The sequence below is a fragment of the Engraulis encrasicolus genome, chromosome 8 (assembly GCF_034702125.1).
Source record: "Engraulis encrasicolus isolate BLACKSEA-1 chromosome 8, IST_EnEncr_1.0, whole genome shotgun sequence".
Lineage (NCBI taxonomy): Eukaryota > Metazoa > Chordata > Actinopteri > Clupeiformes > Engraulidae > Engraulis > Engraulis encrasicolus.
This window is the reverse complement of record NC_085864.1, coordinates 852,501-872,944: the sequence shown is the minus strand read 5'-3', so window position 1 is coordinate 872,944 and position 20,444 is coordinate 852,501. Positions and strand designations below refer to the sequence as shown.

The window sequence follows — 20,444 nt, the reverse complement described above, 5'->3', positions numbered from 1 at the left end:
ATATGAAGAAACTGACAATAATGGCTGACTTGACTTGACTTGGTGGTAAGTATTCATTTCTGAATGGGCAGTATGAATTCTGGAAATAAACTACTAAAAGTATTACACGGTGCACTTTTAATGTTTACCACTCAAATGTGTCAACCCAACCAGTAGGCGTAGGTCTCTAAGCCTATTAGCCAAGGCCTATTCGTGACAATATCCTATTTGCAAATGAGCTCCACACATTTTGAAAAAAAACAAACAAAAACAAAAAAACCCAAACCTAAAACGTGACAGCATTTCCACAGAGAAAATACTTCCTAATTAACATGTCAAGAGACTAGAACACCTTTCTCTAACTGTGAAATATTTGAGCTGTTGGGCTGCAAGAGCCACCAGAGAAATTAGAATAGAGGAGCCACTGTGTAAAAAAATACATCTCCCACAATGCGCGTAAGTGCGTCATTGGTTCCTGGAACATCATGTGCCTGAATGCAGCCAATCCAAAGTATTTGCAATCGGAAGCTCTGTCGACCTAGGAAGTGAACTGCAAGCAGCGTGAGTTTGAATGTCAAAATAGAGCGTTTGTATTTCTGCGTTAATTTTGCTTGTAAGAGAATGCCACTTGCGTAAATATCGTCTCAGACATGAATTACCGATTGAAGTATTTAGAATAGCCATTTCATTAACATTACGATTATGTTTTCAAGTAATTTATTACGGCATGTGACTCCTGAATGGGTTACCTTGTTCAGTTGCATAAAATGCATCTCCAGACAGTGCAGCCAAAAACAGTTGAAAAAGGTTTCGGTACGTGATGCTCTGTCCAGTAAAGCATTGGGATCTAACGTCAGAATACAGGTAAGACTGTTGTTCCCCTCTTGTCCTGTCCAGAACAGTCTTTTTGAATGTATATTTACCACGATGGTGAGGAGAGTGGATGACTTGGGTGACATTGGTTTCCCGGTTGTGTTCCAGGGTTGGGTCCGTTCTGTCAGGTCGCAGAAAGAGCATCTCTTCCTCCATGTCAATGATGGCTCCTCTCTCCAACCTCTACAAATAGTAGCCAGCAGCGACTTGCAAGACAGGTGATGCCAGTTTCCTCAATAGGCTACACCACGCTATGGCTACTCTGGATACATAATTTATCCTACTGTACACATTTTACTGATTGCTGCCAATCAGAGTTTTAAACTCCTTTTTTTTTTTTTTAACTTAGTAGTTCTTACTGCACAGCTGCTCTGATATGATCCTTGTGTAACAACATATTAACAAGAATTGTCAATCCAAGAGGTTTATAACACTTCAGTTACACCTACTTCATAACTGTTGTAGGGTTGCAAGTAGACTATGTGTGAGTGGTGTGTGAGCATGTGCCCATATTCTTGACTTTAAAGAGGCCTGACGTTTGGAAGTGCCATTGATGTCACAGGAAGCCTGGAGAAGAGTCCGAGCAAGAAACAGAATGTGGAGCTCCATGCAAGACACATTGAAGTGACTGGAGCCTGTGATCCGGTTGTGAGTCCCTCGCCTTCTGCCCTTTTCAAACATCGAAACATGTTTGACGGTCTGTGACCTGAAACATTTTCATGCACTGGCTGTATATCTTGTCAAAAGATTTCAGTTCTAAGCAACTGGACTTCTTTGTGGAGCTTGACTATGTGTCACCTTTCATACAGTATGCTTTTTCAGTTCATTTTGGCTTCCTCAGTAAAATGAGATTGTAATTCTGCCTACTTGCTCTCTTTCTCACTACTGTGTTCTCTTTTGCGTCCCATCACTACATGCTAAACTGCAGCTGACTGCGAAAAAACCTGTCCACTTCTTCCACTGTCTTTCATTTCTCCTCATTTGGATGTCTTCTGTTTTGTAGGATTACCCCTTTAAAATTAAGGAGCGTCACTCTATGGAATACATCAGACAGTTTCCCCACCTCCGCTGTCGAACAAATGCCTTCAGTGCTTTGCTAAGGGTTCGCAGTGAAGCAACATCTGCTATCCAGTCTTTTTTCAAGGTACATATTGTCTGATTTCATTCGTTTGTAAAATGTTCCTTATTGAATGTGACTGGGTTTTGTTTGACTCAAAGGCCATGCTTCCACAAGTCACTTGAAGTGACTCATATCCGATTTTTTTGCTCAAATCTGATCGATGCGACCCAAGTGTAAACAACATAAAATTTCACAGGAATTCTGATCTTCTCAGATCATACACATGCCGTTTTCAAATGTCGATTTTATTCAGGTACGCTTCAGACATATGTGAATGTGTCTATAGTGTAAATAGTCAGATTGGATATTCTGATCAATGCGACTCTCATCAAGAGATCATCAAGACAATTTCTCACACCTGTCAAAAGAGGGAGACGCATGCTATAGTGCATGCAGCCAGATAGAAGACGAACATGGATGGAGATTGTGTTGGTGCCAAGGTGCGATTTGTAAATAATCAAATAAATAAAGAGAGGAATATAAAAAAAAATAATGATGAAAAAATAAGCAACCCCTCATGTTTCATTCGGTCTTCTCGGATAGCCTGCGCACGCATCCTCAACGCACTTCCCTGACTTTGCATTTTGTCTCAACCCCCTAGAAACTCCCGCGGATGAACGGTAGTTGAGTAGGTTAGAACTGACTTCTACATGTTGCCTGCCTGACGTGTGCTTCTGCAACTTAGCGTGGATAACAAGCTTCGTCATGTTTGCACTACAGATTGTTGGCAATGCCCCTTGTTTGGCAGTGAGCACTGAAAATAACGCAATCGCAGAGAGACATAGCTTCAACTCGGCAAGGGCAATAGTGATGTGGTAGAAAGTCTTAATTAAAATAAAGTTATCGGCCTACTTAAACGTTGCTTTGTCTGTTTGTGTCCTTGATGAAATTGAACGAGTAGATGATAAGCTATTCGAGCAGTCGTCTTCCAATAATCTTACTGGAGAGTCCTATGGTTAGATCTTTGTTTTATATTAAATCTATTAATGCACACTATTACCAGAGATCGCCGATTCTATTCCTTATCTATTGTCATTGCGTGCAGGCAGTTTAACAACTAACCTATAATGCACCTCTCTTTTATTAATAGCAGCACAAGAGAAGTGTGTTCTGCAGGCAAGGGACAAGGCCAGGAAAACATGATGCACACATCTCAGATCATGGTTAATAGTCCGCGCAGGGAGGGGCATGAAGAGGGGAAACACTCACTTAACATAGGCCATGTCAAGTTTGCCAGATTGGCTCAGACCTAAAGTTCGTGGCTGCAATGAAGACTAGGTATATATCTATACCGTATGGCAGGGAAGTCTTTCACAACTTGCCTATCATTTCAGCAGTGTATTACATGATTTCATTATTATCGCCTTGAGTAACATTCATTCAGCACCAACATTCGCACCACACAGCCTGTAGCGCAATAATTCACAGCTGAAGTAAACCTGAGGGGTTGGGGGTCAGGATAGCGAAGTTGAAAGGGTTGGACCGTAATAACGCATTTTTAACAATTTTGGGAAGAGAAGATGTACTTGTAAGAAACGCGCAATCGTGGGGTGCGTTGACATTTTTACTGAGTAGTAGCCTATTGGGAGAAAATATGTGCTCCAGTTTTCTTTGTGTTCACCAGTGCAGACACGGGAAGAGAGAACATTCTTCCCTATGTATGTCCGAATATATGAACACAATTGTATCAGCCTCGAGCATGGATTGATACGAGCGTTAACAGTCCAGACTGATAAAGAATGTAAGCAGGCATGATCATAATATTATTTGGGTTACTGACTGAATAGATATAAATGGGCCAGTCAAAAAATCAGATCTGAGCATAAAATTGCCATATCCGATCTGCAGTGTAAACATATCTAAAGTGACTTTATGTATTTCAGGACAACGGTTTTGTACAGATCCACACTCCAGTCATCACATCCAATGATTGCGAAGGAGCAGGAGATCTGTTCCAGGTGGAGGTAAGCCGTAGCACATGTCAGGGTGCAGCTAATTGTATGGATATTTTTTGTTTTGTTTTCAGTGGATTATCTAAGAAACTTGTTCATTGATTGCAGACAGTTCATTCATTGCCAATAATTAATGGACACTAGCTTTCGTAGGACTACCTGACGTCTCAGCCCCAAAAAAGTTATTGACCCCTCATGACGGGATGAGAGTGGGAGAGAGATGGGGTATCCATGGTATGGTGCATTAGCGCAATGCACCACTTCACTCCGCTGGTCTCTGTGTCCAACTGTAAAACTATGACTGTAATGATTTACAGTCAGTAGCATATTATTGTATAGTGTCAGTTGGAAGGTTTGTTGAACTTTCCACGCTGAGTTACTAGCTGTTGCACATTACACAAACACACTGAAAGAAGTATAACAGAGCTTTGACTTGGCCCACTGTGTTTGTGTGTCCACTGTGTGTGAGTGTGTGTGTGTGTGAGTGTGTGTGTGTGTGTGTGTGTGAGTGATAGTCAATGAATGCTAGAGGTTTGAATTATAGAGGTGTCAAGAGGGCCATGTCTGTGTCATTTAATTTATATTGAAACTGAAGTCTTTCATGTTCAACTCACTTTGCTGGCTTTAAAATAGGCATTTGGGAGGTGTAAAAATATTAGAAGTCATTTTAGTATTATGGTATTGTTGTTATTGTTAACTTTCCACCACAGTTCCTGTCTGTGTGCTCCCCACCCACCTCCAGGCCTTGTTTGACCTTGGTCTTCTCCAGTTATGTGTTAATATGTGACCGCTATTCGCACAACACCAGGAATGGGTATAATCTACCTCTTTAGAGCAATTTAGCTTCATGGTTTATTCATTGTGTAACATCCAAATGGATTTAATTTCAACTTGTACTGTATACACCGCATTCCACATTATTATGCAAATGACATTTTTCGCTGTTTCCCCAAATAATCAATACAAATGACAGTCGTCATAATTTTCAAGTCATCAGCCATTAGAGTACAATTAAAATGAACCTTCCAATGATAACATTATTTTTTAAAATTATAAAAAAAACTTTAAATGCTCTGTTCCACATTATTACGCAAAATAGTTTTGTAGTGTTGTAATCCAAATTTCTTTCTTTTTTTCCAATTTACATCAAAACAGTTGGAATTTGGTACCTTCTAAATTACATTTCAATGTTCAATACTTGGTGATAAGCTCTTTGTCTTAGTAACTGGAATGCTGCGATTAACATTGAAGTCAATGGTAGGGCATTGCATGGGAGTTATGGAAGCCCAGATATCCTTGATGCTTTGCTCTCAGCTGTTTTTGTTTGTTTGGTCTGGTGACCCACACTTCACTCTTCAATATACCCGTAGATTTCCATGCCACGTTTAGGTGCTTTTGAGGTGATGACATTCTAACGCACCAGACATAAAACCCCATTGAAAATGAATGGGATGCTATGTCTGGTGAGTTAGAATGTCATCACCTCCAAAGCACCTACATGTGGCATGGAAATCTACGGGTATATTGAAGAGTGAAGTGTGGGTCACCAGACCAAACAAACAAAAACAGCTGAGAGCAAAGCATCAAGGATATCTAGGCTTCCATAACTCCCATGCAATGCCCTGCCATTGACTTCAATGTTAAACGCAGCATTCCAGTTACAGCTTATGACCAAGTATTGAACATTGAAATGTAATTTAGAAGGCACCAAATGCCAACTGTTTTTGATGTCAATAGGAAAAAAAGACATACATTTGCATTACAACACTACAAAACTGTTTTGCATAATAATTTGGAACAGAGCATTTTGGGCATTTTAAGTTTTTTGTTATTTAAAAAAATACCGTTATCATTGGAAGGTTCATTCAAAAACTTTTGAATTGCACTCTAATGGCCGATTACTTGAAAATTATGACGACTGTCATTTCTATTGATTATTTAGGAAAACGGCAAAAAATGTCATTTGCGTAATAATGTGAAATGCTGTGTACAGCTCCAGGCCTTTTTATTAGAATACCATGAAAAAGTTGATTTATTTCCATAATTCCATCAATAATGTTAAACTGTCATGGATTGTAGATTCATGGCCCAGTTTTTTAACTATTGCAAACATTATTTTTTTTCTTTTTATATACGTTGGTCTTCCAGCTCAAAAAACCCATGAATTGGGGAATTCGCATTATTAGAATATTGTTATAAAATCACATTTTTCTTCATCAAAATTCGGGTCACATTATATCAGTTGAAATTTGGTACTTTCTACATAACATGCAATGGTCAATACTTGGTTAGGACATTCTCTGTCTTCATAATGGCCATGATGCGTTTAACATTGAAGTCAATGGAAAAACAGTGCATGGCAGTTATGGAAGCCCAGATATCCTTGATGCTTTGCTGTCAGCTGTTCTTGTTTGTTGACCTGGTACCCCACACTTCACTCTTCAATATACCCTGTAGATTTCCATGCCACGTTTTGGCGCTAACTCACCAGTTTAATTCTAAATAACCAGAAATGAATCCCCATTGAAAATGAATGGGGTTTAATTTCTGTTGAGTTAGAATTAAACTGGTGAGTTAACACCAAAACGTGGCATGGAAATCTTCGGGTATATTGAAGAGGGAAGTGTGGGACACCAGGTCAGCTATACAAAAACAGCTGACGGCAAAGCATCAAGGATATCTGGCCTTCCATTACTCCCATGCACTGTTTCTGCCATTGACTTCAATGTTAAACGCTTCATGGCCGTTATTATTAATAATATTAAGACAGAGAGAGTCCTAACCAAGTATTGAACATTGCATGTTGTGTAGAAAGTACCAAAGTTCAACTGATTTGATGTGCACTGATGTGAAACAAATTTTGATGAAGCAAATTGTGATTTTATTACAATATTCTAATGATGTGAATTCCCCAATTCATGTTTTTTTTGAGCTGGAAGACCAAAATGTGTAAAAATAAACAATTTAATGATCGGAATAGTTAAAAAACTGGGCCATGAATCTACAATCCATGACAGTTTAACATTATTGATGGAATTATGGAAATAAATCAACTTTTTCATGGTATTCTAATAAAAAGGCCTGGAGCTGTATGTGGAACAAGCTGTTCAGAATTTGCCCATTAGGATTGCACTGTTTGTTTTGAAAAAGATTAGTTCAAACGACCATAGAGTCAATGTCCACATAATGATAGGTCAGTTGCCATTCACCATATTGCAAATAGTAGAGTATCATTTATTGAAATATCCACTTTCTAAAGAGTTGTTTGCAATATCCCTTTAATATTAATGCAGAATTTTCAAGAGATTTATATTTTATACACTGCCCATTCTGTCAATGCTGTAACATGTTGGTAACAGTGAATATACTTCCAAAGTGATCATGTTTACAATGTTCACTCTAATTGTCGGTTACAGTGACTTCATTGTCGGTTACAGTCATCATATATTTGTAGCAGATATCCTCTTTGTAAAGAGCCGGTTACAGTGACCGTCCTGTTAAATCTTCAGCCCGCCAGGAGAGAAAGAAAACAAGAAGTGGCAGACCAGGAGGAGAAGGAGGAAGAGGGCAGCCCCCATTTCTTCTCTGTCCCCACCTACCTGACCGTCTCAGGTCAGCTTCACCTGGAGGTCATGGCTGGGTGAGTACTGCTGTAGCTGGGATGGTGTTGCCATGGCTGGGTGAGTAGCATTGTAGTTGGATATGGTGTTGCCATGGCTGGGTGAGTAGCATTGTGTATAGGAAATGGTAGTGGACTTGAGGAAGGTGCAGAGCAGGGCATACACACCACTTACCATCAGTGGGGAGCCTGTGGAGAGGGTCTCCAGTTACAAGTACCTGGGGGTACACCTGACCGAGGACCTCTCCTGGTCACTACACACTCAACACCTGACAGTGAAATCCAGGCAGCGGCTGTACTTTCTCCACCTACTGAGGAAGTTTAAGGTCTCCACTCCCATCCTGACCACTTTCTACTCGTCAGCGTGTGTTGATGGGCTGTTTTACAGCCTGGTTTGGAAGCTGCACAAGACGAGAACAGAAGGACCTACAGAGAGTAGTGCGCTCTGCAAAGCGCACTATAAAAGCCGACCTACCAGGACTCATGGGTATATATACTAAGAGGGTGGGAGCCAGGGCCAAGAAAATAATGCAGGATGCCTCGCACCCCAATGCAAACATCTTACCCTTGCTTAAGTCCTGCAGACGACTCTTTACCATTCATGCAAGAAAGAACAGAAAGACTGAGGAAGAGGAAGACATTTCCCCCCCCAGGCAGTGTGACTGCTGAACAGTGATCTTTTTTAATTAATATGTTTTTGTTTTATTACTCATTTCTTTTTTACTTTACTTCTTTTGGATGCAGAGCTGATGACCCCATCATCATTTCGCTACAAATAATATGTAGTATGTGACAAATAAAATAAATTGAACTATTTGTGCCTTTAAAGCTAAGGCAACCACCATTAAACGGCCCACCTTGTGTGTCAATGGACAATGTGTACAGATGAAAGGTTTTAATTGATAGAGCATAACAATAGACATCATTGTACCATTGTGCTAATAGCATGGAACAGGTTTCGTCTTGTACAGACTGCGGTATCAGAAGTCCACGCAAGGTAATACACAAAAAAACAAGAGCAAGCCGAGATGGCAGTAACAGGTACAGTCCCAGGAAAAAGTTTGTACACCCTTTGAAATTTCTTACATTTCTGTCAAAATTGATCATGAAACATGGTGTGATCTTCCCGGAAATCTCAAGAAGGAACTATCAGAGTCTGCTTTAACTAATTCCACCCAAACATTTACATGTTATCATATTTGTATTGGCCATAAGGTCATAACATTCACAGGAGTGCAAGGCATAAGTAAGTACACCCTTGCATTAAATAGGTTTTAACCCTCAGTTAGTGGCAATATCCTCAACCAGACTTGCCCTGTAGTTGCAGATCAGATTAACAAAACAATCTGGATGTGTCTTGTCTCCCTCTTCTTTAGAGAACTGCGTCTCGTCACCAAGGTTTCTGGAATGTCTGGAGTGCATTGCTTTCTTGACTTTATGCCATACAATCTCAATTGTTTTTTGTCAGGGCTTTGACTGGGCTATTCCAGAATGTGTGTTTTATTATTATGAAGCCACTCTAAAGCCGATTTGGTTCTAAAGTATGGATTGTTGTCACATTTCAGCACCTATCCTCTTGTGTGCTTCAACTGTGACAGACTTCCTCACATTTTTCCTGTAAAATATCACAATAAACTTGAGTTCATTGTTCCACTGATAATAGCAAACTGTCAAGGGCCTGAGGCAGCAAGGTAGCCACATATAATAATGTTCCCGCCACCCTACTCAGAGGTGGAGATGTAACCAAGAATAGCTAAAAATGGGGTTCATTCTGCCAATCTAAAATTAATGGGGTTTCTATTCAAAAAATATTGCTGCACCTTTGAGGTTTGCGAAAAAGCATTCATATGCTTCATATAATTACTGCTAAATATTCTGTAGACCAACGTTGAAACCAAAGTTGAATTGTTCAGGGGAACACACAATGTCATATTTGGATGACAACTGGAGAACCACACCTTCACCAAAACATCATCTCCACTTTTGAGTATGGTGGCGGGAGCATCATTATATGCGGCTACCTTGGTGCCTCAGGCCCTTTGTCAGTTTGCTTATCAGTGGAACAATGAACTCAGAAGTTTATTGAGATATTTTACAGAAAAATGTGAGGTAGTCTGTCACACAGTTGAAGCACACAAGAGGATGGGTGCTGAAATGGGACAACAACCCATATTTTAGAGGCAATTGACTCATTCATATTGCTTCATAACAATGAAATACACATTCTGGAATAGCCCAGTCAAAGCTCTGACAAAAACATTTGAGATGATATGGCATGAAGTCAAGAAAGCAATTCACTCCAGACATCTCAGAAACCTTGCTAAAGAAGGGCAGTTTTCTAAAGAAGAGGAAGACAAGATGCATCCAGATTGTTTTGTTAATCTGATCTGCAACTACAGGAAACATCTGGTTGAGGTTATTACGACTAACTTAGGGTTAAAACCTATTGGATGCAAGGGTGTACTTACTTATGCCTTGCTGTCCTGTGAATGTTTACATCTTATGGCCAATGGAAATATGAAAACTTGTAAATGTTGAATTGAATTAGTTGAAGCAGACTCTGGTTGTTCTTTCTTGTGATTTCAGGGAAGAACAGACCACGTTTTATGACCAATTTTGACAGAAACGTAAGAAATTTCAAAGGGTGTACAAACTTTTTCCTGGGACTGTAGATAAGTTTTGTTCAGAAAACAGTCAGTCAGATTCCCAGCTATCCAATTTGCTGTAAAAGGCTATACCGTAGATGTCCATAATACCCCAGTCTAAAAGGAACCCTTCTGACTTGACATTTTACATTTGTACATGTAAAATATTAGACAAAAATCCCACACACCGTCCACTGCACTTACACTTAAATTGCATTTCCATTGAGATTTTTGTCTATGACTTTGAACCATTGGTTATATCCAACACACCCATTCAATTTGAGGTGGGCAAAACAATTGTACGCATCTATGAAGTGTATCTTTAATAGGAAATTTCACCGTGTTGCAACTTGTTTGACTCTGGCGACAGGGCCTTCCCAGCGGTGTACACCTTTGGGCCGACCTTCAGGGCAGAAAACTCCCAGAGCAGGCGGCACCTGGCCGAGTTCTACATGGTGGAGGCAGAGATCGCCTTCACCCGCTCCCTGGAGGATATCATCAGGGTAAAACCTGCTGTTACTTTGACACTCTGAAACTTGAGAGTTTAGTTTAGTGAAAAATTGACATGAATGGAAAATATACACTAATGTAGAGTAGAGAAACAATGTAGTAACACATGACATTGAAGGGACAGTTCAGTCAATTTCAACATGCAGTTGTAATGCTCACACTACTCTGAACTTGTCAGGGTCAGTTTTTTCTTTCTTCATGCATTTTTATTTATTCCCAAAAACATCCAAAAGGTTATAAAACATCAGCAGACAACTAGCAAACAGCAGTACCTTTTGGGAAAATATTTGGAGTTGGCCTATGTTTCATTTTTTTAAAATGTAAACGAACGCTGCCCCCATTAGAATTGCCCATATCTCGGAAAGGGCTGAGCTGAAAAATGGGCACCGGGCATTACCAACAGCATATTGAAATTGACTGAACTGGTCCTTTAAGACAGTGTTTCCCAACCTTTTCTGTCTGTCGTACCCCTTAAGCCTCTTAGTTGTGCCACAAGTACCCCCTAATTCATTTTCTATATCGCTTTCTCTGTCCTGATGTGACTGCTCCATATATTTGTTATAATAATAACATTTTTCCAAGTACCCCCTGCAGCGTGCTCGCGTACCCCTAGTGGTACACGTACCCCTGGTTGGGAAACACTGCTTTAAGAGATCTTGTTCACACAGTCCCTGTAGGACAGGGATGTCAAACTCAGGCCCGGGGGCCCAATTTGGCCCGCGGAGCCATTTTATTTGGCCCGCGAGACCATTTCAAATGTGCATTACAGTTGGCCCACATACATCAGTAGTATTAAGATTTGAACATGAAAATGCGTATATCACAAGAATATGAGTGGGCCCAGGCCATTGAAACAACTCACACTCAAATGCAACAGAATATGTGCAGGCACATTTGAACTATGATGGGAATCTGTTTAAACATGAGCAATTTCAGTCCATTTTTGTAAAAAATATATTGAGTTTGGCCCGCGACTTCGCTCCAGATTTTGATTTTGGCCCTCGGCCTATTTGAGTTTTCTGTGTCTCCGGTGAAACATGTTCTCTCAGTGATGGAGCTACTATGTGCTAGGCAGTTTGAATCTCTGTCTCACAGGACTAGCAGCTAGAACAAGAGTCATAGAGGTGACATGAAATATCTCTCAATCTCCTGCAACAGTGATTCCCTTCTATCCCTCTCCCCTTCTCGGGAGGGACACGGCAAAGACAACAGTCAGGTGCATTGCAATAGCAATGCCATTCACACTGTGCAATGTAATTGTAAATCATCTGTAACTTTTGACATTTCACATAGGCTGAATCTCACACACATCCATGGCATTACAAGGATGGTAGTTTTTAATGATCTGCGTTCAATAGGTTCACAGACTCCGGAACAAAAGAAAACCTATGCCTATTCAAAAACCTTTTCTTGTTAAGCGGGCTTGCGGAGCAAGGACCATGCAGAGCATGGCCCTTGCAGAGCAAGGCCCGATTATAGTAATCTCTAAGTCCTGTTTCATTATTATTATTATTTTATTATTGGTCTTGTGCAGGGGCAGCAAAAATAGAAAATGGATATCCTCCAAGGCCTTTCGAGATAGAGACACCGTTCAAACACTAAAACGACCGGCTCGGCTTGGAGATCGCGTATACTAATAGGCTTTTCCGTGTCTCTTGTCGTTTTCCCGTTTTTGGCGATTTTGTGAAAGCCTGGGTCCCCATTGAAAATAGTGGTGGAACCTCCATGAACCAAAGTTCCGCCACTCTAGAGATTAGAGTGTAGGAGGCTTTTTCGGTCATAAAACATCAACACTTTCACCTAGAAGTTTAGTTGACGCGTTGTTAGCGAGCTCTATGGGATGTCTCCAAATTGTGAAAGTTTCATTTCCCAACTCCCAATACTTTTTAAATGGCAGGTTTGTAAAAAAAACAGGCCTGGCTCTATGGAGAATCCCAGTCTTTCGAAAAGGGCATTTTTCAAGAGATCAGCGCATGTCCCACACGGAGGTCCATTTGTGCCTGAAAAATTTAACCTATAAACTTCATTCAAAGACTGTTAGAGAGATCACAAGCATGACTCCGATCTGTGAAAAGGACACGTGCCAACTCCTTTTTAGTTTTTTTACAACGATGTTGTAAAGACAAAAAACTCATTCTCATTTTCTCCCCTGTCTAGAGCTCAATACTAACTGTCTTTCAGTCAATCACAACAGGTGCAGCCAGTGAAGTGTTCCATTTCAACTGTCACTGTCTCAAGATTCTATTCTTAACGAGCAGGTGCGAGGAACCATTCTAGAAGTCTATTGTTCAGCTCTGCATTGCAATGTAATATAGTCTTGCTGGACTGTGCATGACAGCTAGCTGCTTGGCTTAGTGGTAATGCATGCTGCTGGGTTAGAGATATGGAGGTTGAGGGTTCGAAGCCCACCCGAAGCCGTGTTGATTTTCAAAATTATATCATATGCACTGTTCCTTGGCCAACTTAAAATGCCATGTATGTCATTTATTATCAATGGCAAATGTGCTGGATAAGAGATATGGAGGTTGAGAGTTCGAATCCCACTTGAAGCGATGCTGATTTTCAAAATTATATCATATGCAGTGTTCCTTAGCCAGGTTAAAATACCATGTATGTCATTAAGTATCGATGGCAAATGTGCTGAATTACAGATATGGAGGTTGTGAGTTCGAATCCCAGTCAAAGCCATGTTGATTTTCAAAATTATATCATATGCAGCGTTCCTTGGCCGACTTAAAATGCCATGTATGTCATTTAGTATGAATGGCAAATGTGCTGAATTACAGATATGGAGTTTGGGGGTTCGAACCCCAGTCGAAGCCATGTTGATTTTCAAAATTATATCATATGCAGTGTTCCTTGGCCAACTTAAAATGCCATGTATGTCGATTAGTATGGATGGCAAATGTGCTGAATTACAGATATTGAGGTTGGGGGTTCGAAACCCAGTCAAAGCCATGTTGATTTTCAAAATTATATCATATGCAGTGTTCCTTGGCCAATTTAAAATGCCATGTATGTCATTTAGTATGCATGGCAAATGTGCTGGATTACAGATATGGAGGTTGGGGGTTCGAATCCCAGTCAAAGCCATGTTGATTTTCTAAATTATATCATATGCAGCGTTCCTTGGCCGACTTAAAATGCCATGTATATCATTTAGTATGGATGGCAAATGTGCTGAATTACAGATATTGAGGTTGGGGGTTCGAAACCCAGTCAAAGCCATGTTGATTTTCAAAATTATATGCAGTGTTCCTTGGCCAACTTAAAATGCCATGTATGTCATTTAGTATGCATGGCAAATGTGCTGGATTACAGATATGGAGGTTGGGGGTTCGAATCCCAGTCAAAGTCATGTTGATTTTCTAAATTATATCATATGCAGCGTTCCTTGGCCGACTTAAAATGCCATGTATATCATTTAGTATGGATGGCAATTGTGCTGAATTACAGATATTGAGGTTGGGGGTTCGAAACCCAGTCAAAGCCATGTTGATTTTCAAAATTATATCATATGCAGTGTTCCTTGGCCAACTTAAAATGCCATGTATGTCATTTAGTATGCATGGCAAATGTGCTGGATTACAGATATGGAAGTTGGGGGTTCGAATCCCAGTCAAAGCCATGTTGATTTTCAAAATGATATCATATGCAGTGTTCCTTGGCCAACTTAAAATGCCATGTATGTCATTTAGTATGAATGGCAAATGTGCTGAATTAGGGATATGGGGGTTGGAGGTTCGAACCCCAGTCGAAGCCATGTTGATTTTCAAAATGATATCATATGCAGTGTTCCTTAGCCAACTTCAAATATCATGTATTGTATGTCATTTAATATCAATGGCAAAGGGGTTGGATTACAGATATGGAGGTTGTGAGTTCGAATCCCGCTCGAAGCCATGTTGATTTTCAAAAATTATATCATATGCAGTGTTCCTTAGCCAACTTAAAATACCATGTATGTCATTTAGTATATCCCCAAAACGCAGAGCTACAACACTTTCAAGATGGCTGAATCCAAGATGGCTGAATTGTTTGGCCCATAACTTCTGACTGGGTGGATGGAGTTTTTCCAAGATTTCTTTTAGCTTTGTTTTCTCAATAGTACTTTGTTTCATCTCTGCCCCAAAAGGCAAGCCCGCTTCCAGCATTTTCTGTGAGAATGCATTTCTTGTTTTTAACTGGCACTCTGAATCGCCTGCCAGAGGGTAGCAGCTCATACTCTGGATACAGAACACGTGATGGATCCTCAATTATTTTCCTGGCCTGCCTAAGCAGGGTAGCTGTGCCTTAACTTGGAAAATAGTTTATTCAACTTGATAAGAAATGATTCCCAAAAAATGCAGATTGTAGTACATGTTTGCTTAACTCCATAACTGTATTATCGATTATTATTAGTAAAATGCCCTATTCCTGTTGATGCATTGCATGGCCTTTCCCAGCTTGCGAGTTTAAGTGTGACTTTTACCGACACTCAGGAAACGGTGTGTTGGAGCTGCTAAAAGTTGATTGTTTCCCGGCAAAGATTTCTCGGAGCTCAGAAACTATATTTGTATTGCTCCTGGCCTGACTAGAAGCAACGCCAAAGGTGGCCTGGCTGCAGAAAACTATCAGTGTTCAGTGTAAAAATGTGTTCAGTGTTCAGAGTTAAAATGACAGCAATGGAAAATGTATGCTAACGTTGAGTTGGGCTACAATGTACTACAGTAGTAATAAATGGTATAACTGGCTGAGATATCGTGGGGCGTCATCTCCAGGGTAAAATTAGCTGTTACTTTGAGACGGTTGTGCTGTGCTGTACTATACTGTACTGTAGTCACAGAAAACTGAGAGTTGAGCTTACAGCAACAATAACATCAATGGAAAATGTATTCCGATGTAGAGTAGGGTAGAACAACAATGGAGGCCTAATAGGAATGAATGGTCTAAATTGTGCGGTAACAGTTTGAGATCTCATTCACACAATCACTGGACAACATGAAGGGGGCGGGGGGCACTGTTACTTTGACACTTTGGCAGTTCAGTTCAGTTCAGAGCATAACTGACTTGGAAGGAAAATGTGTGGAAATGAGAAGTTAGGATACAATGCAATAGTAATTACCGGTAAAGCTAAAAAAAAATAAGACGTTATAGGCTGAGGTCTCGTTCACAGGAGTAATAAAAGTCTTAAGGAGCTAAGACCTGATGACGTTACTTCTGATGTCCCTGTTTTCAGGTGATGGAGAATCTCTTCAAAGCCAGCACAGAGCATGTTCTCACACATTGTGCAGAGGACGTGGAACTTTTTCACAAATATGTCACACCTGGACACAGGGTACGTACAGGATAATGTACTGCACAACATACTGGATCTGTGCTATGGTGCCATGTTTACACATCAGTTTTTTTATCATTATAAAGTATAATTGTAATCACTCTAAAGCTATCACTCTTAAAGGTGCACTGTTTACTATTTTTAGTAGAATTAGTGCTGCACATTCGCAAATGTTACCTTTTTCTTGAATAGTTACCCCCTCCATCAAATTCTAAGTATTAGTTATGACTGGGAAAATTACACTTTTTATACATGAAAAGGTGGATCTTCGCCATATTCAATTTCCAGAAATAGAAATTATTAGCTGTAAAAATAACTGCACCCTGGTCATACTAGTAAATATTGGTTAAGTAAATATTGGTTAAGTAAATATTCATGAAGAGACCAAATTTGACAGCACAGTTTAAATGGGCAACTTAGTTTCAATACCTACTCTGGCCACAATCCTACACAGTGCACCTTCAAGTGAGCTGAACCCATTGACCTCTGCTATGACAGTTGAGAGTGTCACATGCACACTGAGTCACTGAGTCTCTGAACTCTTGTAGGTGGGCCTCTGATGTACTCCTCTTAAACCTGTTTGATTCAGTTATGGCAGGTAGTAAATTCACTGCACATGTTCAAAGTCTCTCTCTCTCTCTCTCTCTCTCTCTCTCTCTCTATCTCTCTCTCTCTCTCTCTCTCTCTCTCTCTCTCTCTATCTCTCTCTCTTGGCCCCAGGGGCAAGTGGATCTCATGCTGAGTCGAAAGTTTAATGTGTAAGTATGTCTACGTCTGTGCATCCATCGTGCGTACCCACCTCAAAGCGCCTTTGCAAGAGAAACAGGTTAATCTTTCCCACCTCCCGTCATTACAGCGTTATTATGATATTATGTGTCGTTTTTACCCCTCAGGATTTCCTACACAGAGGCCATCGACATTCTAAACCGCAGTTCCCAGACATTTACTTTCCCCACCGAGGTGAGTGGTATGTTGGGGAGGGATTGGGGGGTGTGTGGGGAGGTGTATATGGGTATCTATCATTTCAAAGGGGGGCTTTTTTTTGGGGGGGGGGGGGGGGGGGTGGGGGGGGGGTTTTTTTGGGGGGGGGGGGGGGGGACGACGACTCCTTTTTAATGTCTCCCTCTCATGTCGTTGGCTGGCTGGCTCCTGGGCAAACAGTGAGCGATTTCTTTCTTTCTTTTTTTCCTTCTTCTTCTTCTTCGTCTTTTCTGTCCCCTTAAAGTAAATGATTATGACTGTCTGTCTCCATTTTCTCAGTGGGGTTGTGACCTGCAGACAGAACACGAGAAGTACCTGGTGAAACATTGTGGCAACGTCCCCGTCTTTGTCACCGATTACCCCTATGACATCAAGCCCTTCTACGCCAGGGACAACCAGGACGGGCCACACCACACTGTGAGGCGCCAGTTACACCAAATAATACATCAAATGCCTTATGTTACAGTAATACATCAAGCACTTTTAAAATGACATCAATACATCAAATGTGTTCTTCGCCACTTATGCATCAGATGTCTTAGATTGCATCAGTACATTATAACTTCAACCTTTGCTGTGGTTATGTCCCACCTGAAAATGCCTTTAACTGGTCAGTGATACATATGATATGATGCATATTCTGTGTGATACATTAGCCTTTCAGGGAGTATCAATTTAGTAGCTATTGTAGAAGGTCTAGGCATTGCATTGTCTAGCAGTCAAAGAGTCAAAGGGCCAAAGATATCACTGCTTACAGTGGTCAGCCGATTTGAGTAGCAGTTGCCCTGTCCTGTATTTCCCAGGCTGCGGCTGTGGACTTGCTGGTGCCAGGCGTTGGGGAGCTGTGCGGAGGATCTCTGAGGGAAGAGAGACTGGACCTCCTGAGGAACCGACTCACAGAGTAAGGGGACATCTGGTGTTCATGGTTTCAGGCCAACACAGCACTGTGGTGCCAGTGCCCGCACTTAAATCTTGCAACGACTAACATGGTCATCTCATTAACACGGAGCATCCGGGAACTGAAAAAGTTGTTTAGTGGTGGGCACCAAGTAAATCTTGGATCTAGGCCGGCCCCTGGCATATCAGTTTTACATTTATTGTGTTTTCGGTACAATGTATTTTGCATCATGGACAATTTGAAACAGTGATGAGAACCACTAAATAGTAACCAAACTCCCCCCTGACACAAGGCAGTAGCTCTGCCCCGTTTTTCAGACTTTAAACCTTAAAAAATAATAATAATAATAGTAATGCAAAACATGCTGTTGATGCCATGTACAGCACATGAAGAACCATGACAGTTTGCAGATCAGCATATTGGGTACACTTAAGTAATTATCTCTTTTTCTATGCGTGTTCATTATTGCAGGATGGGTCTGGAGGATACATATAAATGGTAAGAGCATGATGATTACGCAACTCATTTTCATCTGGCACCTTTGTAGGTTGGTTATTAGGCTCCTGCCTCTTTTTTTTTTTACAAAGAAAAATGACTACAGAATCATTTGGCAGGCAAAAGATTGGAGCTCAATATTAGATAGATTCCTCAATGCAAACACTGAATTTGGGACGTGCAAATTATGTCTTAGAATATATCATGTTCAGCATTGACTGTGTCGTACAGTATTGTGAGAAAAGGTCAGCAGTATGACTTGACTTGCATTGCCTATCACAATTTATTAGTCTGAAACATTGATTTGCCATGAAATTGAAATAGTAGTTACAACTGTTATAACCTATCTGCCACCTTGCAAGCTTATATTTTAGATGCACATATAGAGAGTGGCATAGGCAAAGGAATGCTTTATTTCTCCTGGATGTCTAAATTCTATTTCTGTGCTCCTTCCTCCTTTTGTAGGTATCTTCAGCTGAGAGAGTTTGGCTCCGTTCCTCACGGTGGCTTTGGGATGGGGTTTGAGCGCTACCTCCAGTGCATATTGGGTGTAGACAACATCAAAGATGTTATTCCATTTGCAAGGTTTTCACACTCTTGCCTTTTGTGATGTTCATTATGATGATATCTACTAGAGTAGCCTGCCTGATGGAGGACTTCTGTCTTGTCAACATGGATTAATGAAGAATATGTAAGTTTAATATTGTGTAATAAAGTTGTGTAATATTTCTGTCAGGAGTAGTACATTTGTGTGTGTGTGCTTGTGTTTACTTGCCTGTAATTTATGAATGCAAAGGTGTTTATAGAACAATATCTTTGACACATTCTAGGTCGGACACTGTTTGCATGATCCAATCTGTTCAAGTAATGGGGCGTGATTGTCCCGCGTAACCAGGCACTTCGGACTCAAAACCACTAGATGGCACTGGTTGATATGTAACTTCTGAAACTCTTTCTCACGCATTTTTTCCACGCTTGAGCACACAAAAGAATGCACGTAAGTTACTTTGAACAGCCATTTGCTGTTTTGTGGCCTAATCATAGGACATCTGCTTTATATGAGTGATCGAGTTATTGTCAAAACATAGTAACTGGTTAAAAAAAATTCAGCGTGACACTCGTAGGTCAACTTTGGGACAGGATTCCTTGTTCTCACACTTTTTAGCTCTCTGCCAGGACCGATGCGCATAGTTGTACCTTTAAGTACAAATAAAGTGATCCAAAGCGGACATCGCAGGCCTTAGCTTTCTTTACGCATCCCCTCTTCCAACGAAACAGGACAATACACGATTGTTTGTTGCTGTGTCAAGCTCAACCCGAGCTCATCCCTACACAGACCGTCCCTTCAATTCAGTGGGCGTGGTGTGAATTGGAAAACAAACGGCAGACACCCTGCATTACTTCCTAAACCACGCACTTCCCTGGCGGTCGCCGCTCCAAGTTAACCGTTTCTTAGTTATTTACCCTGGTCGAGAGTTACAGGCTACAGACATCCTGTTTGTGGACTTCTGAGCAGCGCCGGGTATATCACGGATCATGGCACCCACCTCTGTCCGCCCGGCACGGCGTTTGCGTTAGGACACTGAATGGAGCGACAGACCGCACCAAAGTGTGCCCGAATCACATAGTAGCTTATTGCGTGTGTGTTGTGCGTACTCGCACTAAATGGGACGGACGATCTAGGAGTGGGATACAACTGCAGCTGTGAATACGGTTTAAATCTGGTGGTGGTACAGTTGCGACCATGAGCGGCGGCGAAATAATCTGCCAAGGATGGCTCAGGAAGTCACCGCCAGAGAAGAAACTACGGAGATATGTAAGAAGTTATAATTTTATTCATAATTGCGATCCTTGTTTTGTCCTTTGAAGCCAGGTTGCATCCGGATTTATGTAACCGTGTGGGGCAACTCCCATGATGAGCAATCGGTCTAAAATAAGAAAATTATGCTTAACAGTAAAGCACGACCTGTGCAATTACTAGTAAGGTTTAGCTCTTGTTGTCGACAGGTCTAGAAAACGAAGTACTTGTGTGATGATGATCACGCTAGCAGGTGC

At 40.9% G+C, this 20,444-nt stretch overlaps 2 protein-coding genes across 3 annotated transcripts in view; both read left to right on the top strand.

Moving 5' to 3' along the window:
- Window positions 1-525: 525 nt before the first annotated feature.
- nars2 (asparaginyl-tRNA synthetase 2, mitochondrial) lies at window positions 526-19,124 on the top strand. Its single transcript, XM_063204783.1, has 14 exons — window positions 526-843; window positions 961-1,070; window positions 1,380-1,500; window positions 1,856-1,996; window positions 3,856-3,936; window positions 7,434-7,564; window positions 10,559-10,691; window positions 15,917-16,015; window positions 16,736-16,773; window positions 16,909-16,975; window positions 17,276-17,413; window positions 17,800-17,897; window positions 18,366-18,392; window positions 18,855-19,124. The coding sequence occupies exons 1-14, from the start codon at window positions 682-684 to the stop codon at window positions 18,997-18,999; spliced, it is 1,491 nt and encodes a 496-aa protein (XP_063060853.1). The 5' UTR covers window positions 526-681; the 3' UTR covers window positions 19,000-19,124.
- Window positions 19,125-19,787: 663 nt separating this feature from the next.
- Window positions 19,788-20,444, top strand: part of gab2 (GRB2-associated binding protein 2) — a 118,859-nt gene continuing 118,202 nt past the window's right edge. For both annotated transcript variants that reach the window (XM_063204782.1, XM_063204781.1), the window contains exon 1: window positions 19,788-20,205. In XM_063204782.1, the coding sequence (XP_063060852.1) occupies window positions 20,134-20,205 (72 nt within the window). In that variant the 5' untranslated portion in view covers window positions 19,788-20,133. The remainder of the gene's footprint in view (window positions 20,206-20,444) is intronic.

What these genes read in the sequence shown, in the direction of transcription:
- nars2 (XM_063204783.1), top strand. Translation starts at nt 682, where the DNA reads ATGTTTTCAAGTAATTTATTACGGCATGTGACTCCTGAATGGGTTACC. An exon ending in CTATCCAGTCTTTTTTCAAG is followed by an intron (nt 1,997 to 3,855) that starts GTACATATTGTC and finishes TATGTATTTCAG; the next exon opens with GACAACGGTTTTGTACAGAT. An exon ending in CTGAGGAACCGACTCACAGA is followed by an intron (nt 17,898 to 18,365) that starts GTAAGGGGACAT and finishes TCATTATTGCAG; the next exon opens with GATGGGTCTGGAGGATACAT.